At 34.7% G+C, this 9,748-nt stretch overlaps 2 protein-coding genes across 2 annotated transcripts in view; one reads left to right on the plus strand and one right to left on the minus strand.

Moving 5' to 3' along the window:
• LOC144444520 (sperm-associated antigen 1-like) overlaps positions 1 to 9,748 on the plus strand; it is a 35,778-nt gene that overhangs the window by 20,422 nt on the left and 5,608 nt on the right. The window contains exons 15-21 of the mRNA XM_078133963.1: positions 2,246 to 2,335; positions 2,916 to 3,029; positions 3,602 to 3,763; positions 6,620 to 7,177; positions 7,916 to 8,021; positions 8,654 to 8,728; positions 9,237 to 9,332. Coding sequence (XP_077990089.1) covers positions 2,246 to 2,335; positions 2,916 to 3,029; positions 3,602 to 3,763; positions 6,620 to 7,177; positions 7,916 to 8,021; positions 8,654 to 8,728; positions 9,237 to 9,332 — 1,201 coding nt within the window. The remainder of the gene's footprint in view (positions 1 to 2,245; positions 2,336 to 2,915; positions 3,030 to 3,601; positions 3,764 to 6,619; positions 7,178 to 7,915; positions 8,022 to 8,653; positions 8,729 to 9,236; positions 9,333 to 9,748) is intronic.
• Positions 175 to 1,897, minus strand: LOC144444850 (uncharacterized). Its single transcript, XM_078134401.1, has 5 exons — positions 1,764 to 1,897; positions 1,469 to 1,618; positions 963 to 1,232; positions 628 to 693; positions 175 to 370 (listed from the first exon to the last, which is right to left on the minus strand). Exons 1-5 carry the CDS (start codon positions 1,895 to 1,897, stop codon positions 175 to 177), a joined length of 816 nt encoding a protein of 271 aa, XP_077990527.1.

Genomic DNA, 9,748 nt, shown 5'->3' on the forward strand with positions numbered 1-9,748 from the left:
TACTACTGTTAACTCATGTATATAAATATACATTTTCTGATTAAAATAGATTATCAAGCATGTTTATGACTAATTACAGGAGCCGTCAGTAAAATACATGCAATAATAAATTCTTGGAAAGAAAGTTCAGTGATTAATTAGCTATCTAGCTACATGCATTGTTGTATACTAGTACTAAGTTGCTTTCTTCTTGTTGTTTGTGACTGCAAGGAAGAGTGCTGCATGGAAAACAAAATTATCAAGGAGCATGTATGCAAGCTGTGACTTAATCCTGGATATGGTGGCATTTGTTTGCTCGCAGATCTGGCTGTTCAGGTTGCTTATCTCTATGTTCGTCTTGTACGTTTTCATATTGTAACCTGATGAACATCTATGTAGAAAGAATAGAAAAAAAAAATGAAGTGTCAGATTAAAGTTAAAGTTCTCACAAGTACATAGAAATTAACTTTACTCTTTTTAACGCTAGTTTTACTACAAGTACATATAAATTAATTTTACTCTTTTTAATGCTGGTTTTACTACAAGTACATAGAAATTAACTTTACTCTTTTTAATGCTGGTTTTACTACAAGTACATACATATCAAATTTACACTTTCTGGAAACAATTAAAAGTGTGGTAACTTACCCTGTGTGATTACACCAATGAAGCCGGTCCACAAGGAACATTGTGTTCTTGAAAAACACAGGTTCTCTGTAAATAAAAGAGATTGGCTCTCAGCAAAATATATCAATTTATTCTAAGGATAGGGAGGGACATAAAGCAAGATTCAAGATAATGTACAAAATGAATAGTTTTACCATGGTTTCACAGTGTAATTTCAAATACTACCTAAAAAAAAGCTCCCTGGAAATCTGTATTTTTTGGTGCTTTATTTTTATTTTATTTTTGAAAATTCATGGAAGATTGTTACTAGTGTTTATTAATAACAGTAGTAAGAATACTATGAAACTGATACTCACCTATTCAAACAATATTGGTGCAATTTGCAGGAGTTATCGTAGACAATGATTCTTGGTGCTGTTTTAAATCTTTGCTTGATTATTTTAAATGGCAAAGCTGGGGACTCATGTTGTTCCATTACTTCGAACCCAAGACAAACTTGATGCTGACAGTAAAGCGTGAAAATTCCAGGTGATAGAGTAGGATGACCTTTTGAGAATTTATTACAAGTATCAGGACCTCTACAGGGACGTTGTTTGCTTGTCTTTTCAAATGTATAGTTACCTTTCCTGAAAATACATAAAAAAAAGTTGCCGTAATTAACAGGTTACATGTCAAGATAATTTTAGAGTCTCCACAATTTACTTTCAGTTACAGATACGGTTTCAGCTATTTAAACTACATACAGTATAAATAACAATGATATGTTTGCAGCTACTACTGCAAATGCAGTTTTGTGTGTACCATTTAATGTTAGGATTTTGAGAAATGTGACCACAAATTTATCTCAAAACAATAGACTTACCCATGTAATTGAGGCAGATTTGGGAAAAAGCTCAATGGATTAGTCTGTCTAGGTAGGAGGTACTGGTGGTTAATGGATGATTCAGCTATCTTACATCTTCTGAGAACTTCTTGCAGGAGCCGTCGAATATCCAGAGGCAATTTACCATCACTAAATACACCTTCAATGAAGTTAGAGAAGATCGGTGACGTACGTGCATGGTAAATAAAATGTGCTCATTCGAGTCGTCAAGTTCCCATATTGCCCAACTCCCAACTTCTTGTTTTCACAGTTTCAAGAAAAACAAATGACTTACTTTGGTTGTTTCCTCTTCTGAGGGACGTCTTTATCGCAGTCACTCTTCACTACCGCCTTCCTTTTTGTTGCTAGTGATTTCAGCATAGCTGTTGTCTTCTGCTTGGATTTGTAACGTTCAATAAATGATGCCATCGAAACTTCGGACGTGGTGATCGGATAGAACTTGTTTTAATAACTCTCGAAGTACTAAATGAAATGATTCGAGAGGTCCTGTCCTATAACGTCCGGTTTTAAGCTTTGCAGCGAATCGCAAACACGCTATGCGACCAATCGCACTCGTGTTGTATGACCGATCGGAGATACGTTGTACGACCAGTCGGAGATACGTTGTACGACCAGGCGCAGACATCATTTTTGAGTTTGTACGAGGCGCACTTCCAAATCGCAGATACCCATTTAAGGTACTGTTACATACCTCGATAAATGGATGTACTGTACATGTTGCTGATGTTCTGAAATAGATTGTTGTTATATTCACAGCCTTTAAAAGCAGAGACAGACTGTAGCACAGCATTAGGTCTGGAACCTGACAATATAAAGGCCTATTTCAGGAGAGGACAGGCTAGAAAGGTATGTTACAAATGAAAGAATGATTATGTTTTGATTTTACTACCTTTGCACCAGTTGTCTAGAAGTGATGCTGATCAAAACGTTGTTTTATCAGTGGTGGACTATTAAAACTGGCTTTGTAGGTGCCTAAAAGTCTTCTCCTTATCACACTATCAAACTGTCATATTTTGATACAAATATAATAGCGGGTGCCTCAGTTGTAGATGCATGTGATGCTTAGATTATCGTTTATGTCTGTGAAAAATTATATGTATTTTATATGGCAATATGACTAACTTTCACAGGCATAAACAAACTGATAAGAACATGGAGGCTGGAACATGGCATGAATTTACATCAGAGACACCAAGCAATATCATGTGACCTGTCAAAGCCAATGAAATCCTTTCTATGTTGATTGACTTGTATTACATTAATATGGCACTGTGCCAGCAATGTCATGTGACATATAGAAGCCAATGAAATCCTTTATGTATTGATTGACTTGTATTACATTCAAATGGCACTGTGCCAGCAGTGTCACATGACCTATAGAAGCCAATGAAATGCTTCACTGACATACCTTGCTTTCTTTTGACAGGCACTACAGCATTATAAAGACAGCTTACATGATTTGTCTAGATTGCTACAAATTCAACCAAGTAACAGTGCTGCCAAGAAAGAGTTGGAGATAGTCAAGGATTCCTGGAGAAAGGTAAATAACTGTTTGGAATGTGTTTATCATGTTGTCGTGCCTTGAACCACATGTAGGCTGTAACTTCATTCTGTAGCAGAGTTTGTACAATCTCTGAAGTGATAATGCAGAAAGTGGCGAGTTATACATTTAACCCTAATATGTAGCTTTAATTATTATGCAAGATCATTCTTTTCATTCTAACTACCTGAACTAGACACTCACACATGAAAAAATAAATAAATGAAGTACCTACCCCACCTATTCTAAAATTGATAATCGTAATCGGATCCACAGGTTTTTTTTTATTTTTTAGGCCTAATCCTAATTAGAACTGAACCTTTACTTTTACATTTCACTCTTGCTATAGATAACATAATCATAGGGGAAAAAACATGTGATCGTGAAGTCATACATCAATCTCATTATTTAGACAAGATTTGGAATATCCCATTATTCTTGTGGGGGGGAGCTAAGTATATGTTCGAGGAGGAATGGAGCAATATATCTTAATTTTTAGATGGCTTCATTATCCTATGTGAAACATATTGGCAACAATTGATGCTAATATATCTGACATGTTTATTGTACAGGAATTACGGGAAGCTCAGAAGGAGAGCGACAAGAAAGAAACAGAGAAGAAAGCATCAAAGAAGTCGGCAAAGAAGACGACAGAAAAGAAACAACCTCAGAAAACAAAAACTAGAAATCGTCTGACTATTGAAGAAGTTAACAGCAGTAGTTCTGAAGTAGAGGTAATGTTGTCTGTGTAAACTTAGCGTAAATAGTTTGATAAATTAGTTCAGTTTTAGGGTGCCCCTTTTTTAGTCTATTTTTCTCATGACCTGACTGAACCTATATTTCTAAGATCCAAAAAAAAATATTTTGATGATTGATGCCTACTACACCCAGATCAGATAAAATCACACCATTCACTGATGGTAGGGTGGCAACACCACTAGCGTGTGTTTGAACAAAACTTATTTATCGTTGAAATGTTGGACCACAAGTTGAAAAGAAGTCTAGCCAGGCTTACTTCTGCCTTTAGTACACTTGTATTGATTACTGCTATCAACTTAAAGGAAAAGTCCAGTCAGACTTATTTCTGCCTTTAGTACACTTGTATTAATTACTGCTATCAATTTAAAGGAAAAGTCCAGTCAGACTTATTTCTGTCTTTAGTACACTTGTATTGATTACTGCTATCAACTTAAAGGAAAAGTCCAGTCAGACTTACTTCTGCCTTTAGTACACTTGTATTGATTACTGCTATCAACTTAAAGGAAAAGTTCAGTCAGACTTATTTCTGCCTTTAGTACACTAGTATTGATTACTGCTATCAACTTAAAGGAAAAGTTCAGTCAGACTTATTTCTGCCTTTAGTACACTAGTATTGATTACTGCTGTCAACTTAAAGGAAAAGTTCAGTCAGACTTATTTCTGCCTTTAGTACACTAGTATTGATTACTGCTATCAACTTAAAGGAAAAGTTCAGTCAGACTTATTTCTGCCTTTAGTACACTAGTATTGATTACTGCTATCAAGTTAAAGGAAAAGTTCAGTCAGACTTATTTCTGCCTTTAGTACACTAGTATTGATTACTGCTATAAACTTAACGAAAAAGTCCAGTCAGACTTATTTCTGCCTTTAGTACACTTGTAGTGATTACTGCTATCAACTTAAAGGAAAAGTTCAGTCAGACTTATTTCTGCCTTTAGTACACTAGTATTGATTACTGCTATCAAGTTAAAGGAAAAGTCCAGTCAGACTTATTTCTGCCTTTAGTACACTTGTATTGATTACTGCTATCAACCTAAAGGAAAAGTCCAGTCAGACTTATTTCTGCCTTTAGTACACTAGTATTGATTACTGCTATCAACCTAAAGGAAAAGTCCAGTCAGACTTATTTCTGCCTTTAGTACACTAGTATTGATTACTGCTATCAACTTAAAGGAAAAGTCCAGTCAGACTTATTTCTGCCTTTAGTACACTAGTATTGATTACTGCTATCAACTTAATGGAAAAGTCCAGTCAGACTTATTTCTGTCTTTAGTACACTAGTATTGATTACTGCTATCAACTTAAAGGAAAAGTCCAGTCAGACTTATTTCTGTCTTTAGTACACTAGTATTGATTACTGCTATCAACTTAAAGGAAAAGTCCAGTCAGACTTATTTCTGTCTTTAGTACACTAGTATTGATTACTGCTATCAACCTAAAGGAAAAGTCCAGTCAGACTTATTTCTGCCTTTAGTACACTAGTATTGATTACTGCTATCAACTTAAAGGAAAAGTCCAGTCAGACTTATTTCTGCCTTTAGTACACTAGTATTGATTACTGCTATCAACTTAAAGGAAAAGTCCAGTCAGACTTATTTCTGTCTTTAGTACACTAGTATTGATTACTGCTATCAACTTAAAGGAAAAGTCCAGTCAGACTTATTTCTGCCTTTAGTACACTTGTATTGATTACTGCTATCAACCTAAAGGAAAAGTCCAGTCAGACTTATTTCTGCCTTTAGTACACTTGTATTAATTACTGCTATCAACCTAAAGGAAAAGTCCAGTCAGACTTATTTCTGCCTTTAGTACACTAGTATTGATTACTGCTATCAACTTAAAGGAAAAGTCCAGTCAGACTTATTTCTGCCTTTAGTACACTTGCATTAATTACTGCTATCAACTTAAAGGAAAAGTCCAGTCAGACTTATTTCTGCCTTTAGTACACTAGTATTGATTACTGCTATCAACTTAAAGGAAAAGTCCAGTCAGACTTATTTCTGCCTTTAGTACACTAGTATTGATTACTGCTATCAACCTAAAGGAAAAGTCCAGTCAGACTTATTTCTGCCTTTAGTACACTAGTATTGATTACTGCTATCAACTTAAAGGAAAAGTCCAGTCAGACTTATTTCTGCCTTTAGTACACTTGTATTGATTACTGCTATCAACTTAAAGGAAAAGTCCAGTCAGACTTATTTCTGCCTTTAGTACACTAGTATTGATTACTGCTATCAACCTAAAGGAAAAGTCCAGTCAGACTTATTTCTGCCTTTAGTACACTAGTATTGATTACTGCTATCAACTTAAAGGAAAAGTCCAGTCAGACTTATTTCTGCCTTTAGTACACTTGTATTGATTACTGCTATCAACTTAAAGGAAAAGTCCAGTCAGACTTATTTCTGCCTTTAGTACACTTGTATTAATTACTGCTATCAACCTAAAGGAAAAGTCCAGTGAAACATATTTCTGCCTTTAGTACACTTGTATTAATTACTGCTATCAACTTACATAAACAATATAATTTTTTGGTTTTAAAATAGCACATCGGTAACTTGTTTTAAATCTTATTTTAAAAAAAGCAAGTTGAACTTGAGATGTGTGGGGATTTCCTGCAAGGGTTTATGGGAAAACATAGCAAGAAATGACATCACATTTTAATACCACAAATACAAAGTCCTGACAAAGACAGTGGTAAATGTAATATTATGTACATGAATACACAATGAAAATAAAAGCCATGGAAACATTTGATTGATTCTATGTCTCGTATAATCCTCAAAAATTCTACTGTAGCAGTATTCTACAATATTTTAACTTTGTTGTTGCAGGAGGAACCTGAACCTAAGCAGACACAGAAGAAACAAAAAGGGAAATCCAAACGCAAAGATTCTGAATCAGAAACAACTACAGAAGCAAACTCATCACAGACATCATCAAAATCAGAAAAGAAATCCAAAGATTCTAAAAATACAGAACAGAAAAAGAAAACCCCACAAAAGAGCGAGTCTACGGAACATAAGCAACCAGATGTTAAAACAGAAGCAATTAAAATTACAGTGCAAGACAAGAAGGGTGAATCAAAAAGACCTCCCTCAGCATCAAAAGCAGAAAAGAAAAGAAAAGAAACTAAAGGACCTCACACAGAGGGCGCTAATGCTCATCAAAAAGACACTCACATTGCAGACTCGCAGCATAAAAAAGACTTGATAACAAATGGTACAATGAAGCAGGATTCCAAAATAACTGTTCTAGATGGAACAGAAGAGAAAATAAAAGAAGTTGAACCAAGGGTAGAAAATAAAACGTCAAAAGGTAAAAAGAAAGGGAAAGGAAAGTCTCGAGCACAGAGTCCACCAAGACAAACTGCTGATCCTGTTCTTAGCAAGGTATGTACCGTAATCAACAACTTTCCCGCCCAAAGTATACAAACAACTAATTTTTGCATCATTGAAGAATTTTTTGGCATGATTCAACTTCATTTTCGAGTAAAATAGTAAAAGTGGTACTTCATGAAGAGTTAATGGCAAAAGTTTATTGAAGTTTTCATATTTTTAGAAGATATTTCATAGCAAGTAGTTATATATTCTAATATTTGATTGTCATGTTAAACAATTAGATATATGTATAACAACGACAACTTTACACCATTGTGGGATACTAGATAATGTGGTTAAGCTGTCAAGGTTTTTTTTGTTGAAAATCTCACCACTATAGGAAGTTAACTTTTAAGACATTTTTTAAAGGTTGGACCTTCCTTCCATTGTTCTAGTTCACTAATAATGTAACTTCATACTCCAGTTATTATTAATGCAATACAAATATGTTGGTTGGTTGGGCATCGTTTGGTTAAATTATGTATGATATCAATCTGATCATTCAATTGTCCTTCCCGACCATTTACTGAAACATCAACTTGCAAGAGACATACTGTGTTTTGGTATGGCAGAATTCACCATTGATAGTGTATGTTATCCCCACACACCAGTAGAGGGTGCTATATTCTCCACTTCCGGTTTGCATTGTAGAAAGGGCTACTGTGCAAACAAAGAGAGAGTTGCTTTAGGAAAGTGGACCAGCTGTCATGTACTAGTAATAATGCATAGCTGTTTATTTTCCTCCTCTAGGCAACTCCTTATGAATTCTTACATGCTTGGTCTTCAATCAAAACTAAGGATACCGCTGTCTATGCAAAAGTTCTCAAACAGGTCAAACCTGATGACTTTCCAAGGGGTAAGTCTATTAGTGTTAATCAGGTAAACTTGTAAACTTTCCAAGGGATCATTATCGATACATTTTGATGGAGGTATTTTAACAAGTCCAACCATACTTTGGAATCATTGATCATTACGATAACTGTGTTACAAATCAAAACAGCACTGGTTAAGAAAATTTCAACAATTTTCAAATTTGTGTTGTCTTTGGATAATCTTTGGTCAAAGCTGTCTGTCACCTATTGATCAAGGTGATTGACAAGTGTAGGTGTCACTAGGTAGTCGCACCTTTTCTCATGGTCGTTGTACCATTTGGTATTCTTTAGCAGCTGTTATCGTATGAAACCGGAACCATGGCTTTAAAAAAGAGTACAGGGGTAAATCATATTTTTATTTGTAAACAGTGAGAGAAAGCTAAGTATAGAAAATAGGACACCTAAAGTGATACCCACAACTTAGCCAAAGAAGGAAAAATTTAAAAACAAAAAAACATGAGTTAGTGAGGTGCAACTTATTAAAGGGGCAACTGTATTATATATTTAAGTCTGTAATTTTCAGAACTGAATGAATTGAAAACCGTACAAACTCATGAATGCTCTTAAAATTTGTTACCTTGTTCTTACTTTATTATTTTCCTTTGTTGTCTTTCAGTGCTGAGTAATAAACTAGAAGGTGATATGTTGACTATGATAGTCAAATCAGTAGCAGAACACTTAGTTGGTAAAGGTAAGACTGACTAATTTACCTTCTAATTATAATATATGTATGTGTATATATGAACACGAACACAAATGGAAGGGTTAGTACCTGTACCAGTCCTATGTTAACACCTATAGCCAGAGGTTAACATCAGGCTAGCTCCATGCTTAACACTGGGCTGGCACTAACACCTCACCATTGTATGTTTAACATTAGACCCTACACATGTACATGGGTCTATGGTTTAACAAATGGAAGGGTTACCTGTACCAGTCGTATGTTAACACCTTTTCAGTGTCAGATGTTACGATCAGGCTAGCAAATTGGAAGGGGATTCTTGGGCTGTAGTGTTGTCAAATCCATCTTGGACACACTATTGTTTTTGTCATCAAAAGTTTTCATTTAACCCAAAATTCACATTTTAAGTAGCAATTTTGAAAGTGACAATTTTTAGCAAGTCAGTCCAAGTGTATATCATGCCTACTTTAAAAACTATATATAAAACTGTGTTTATTTTGTTGCTTGTTTAATACAGGTGAAGAGGATCTTGGGTATCAGTACTTACATCAACTTTGCAAAGCACAGAGATTTCAAGTAGTAGCTATGTTCCTATCAGACAAAGATAAGAAAAGTAAGTATACCATGCAATCAAATCAAACTATATGTAAATTAAAAAGCCTATTGACATGTGTAGGTAGTTGGAGATTCAAGTTAGTTTTACTCTCGTTCACTGGAGGCAATTTTAGTATTTTCCCATGCATGCATTGTTTGCTAGAGGCCTAAATGTTGAGCCACCAATTTAAGGAGCTTTGGTTGGAAGAATGGAATGGAGATTTTTTACCACTGTAATATATAATTCAGAGCAAGAAAACATTTTTTAGTTGTGCATGAGTTTAGTTTTTTTAATTTTTAAGATATTGTCCACATCACCTACATTTTGTTGTAAAATCTTTTTGGAATTTTTTTTTTTTTTTAAATTCTTATGGATTTCCTGTTGATGTTATTAGAAGTCTCCAAGCCTTGCCCTTCATGATCAGTATCAAATAA

The sequence above is a fragment of the Glandiceps talaboti genome, chromosome 13, assembly GCF_964340395.1.
Source record: "Glandiceps talaboti chromosome 13, keGlaTala1.1, whole genome shotgun sequence".
NCBI classification, from domain to species: Eukaryota; Metazoa; Hemichordata; class Enteropneusta; family Spengelidae; genus Glandiceps; species Glandiceps talaboti.

Coding starts and splice junctions, on each gene's coding strand:
- LOC144444850 (XM_078134401.1), bottom strand. CDS start 1,897: ATGGCATCATTTATTGAACGTTACAAATCCAAGCAGAAGACAACAGCT. Junction 694..962: donor CACCAATATTGTTTGAATAG/GTGAGTATCAGT, acceptor TTTTATTTACAG/AGAACCTGTGTTTTTCAAGA. Junction 371..627: donor CATTGGTGTAATCACACAGG/GTAAGTTACCAC, acceptor CTTTCTACATAG/ATGTTCATCAGGTTACAATA.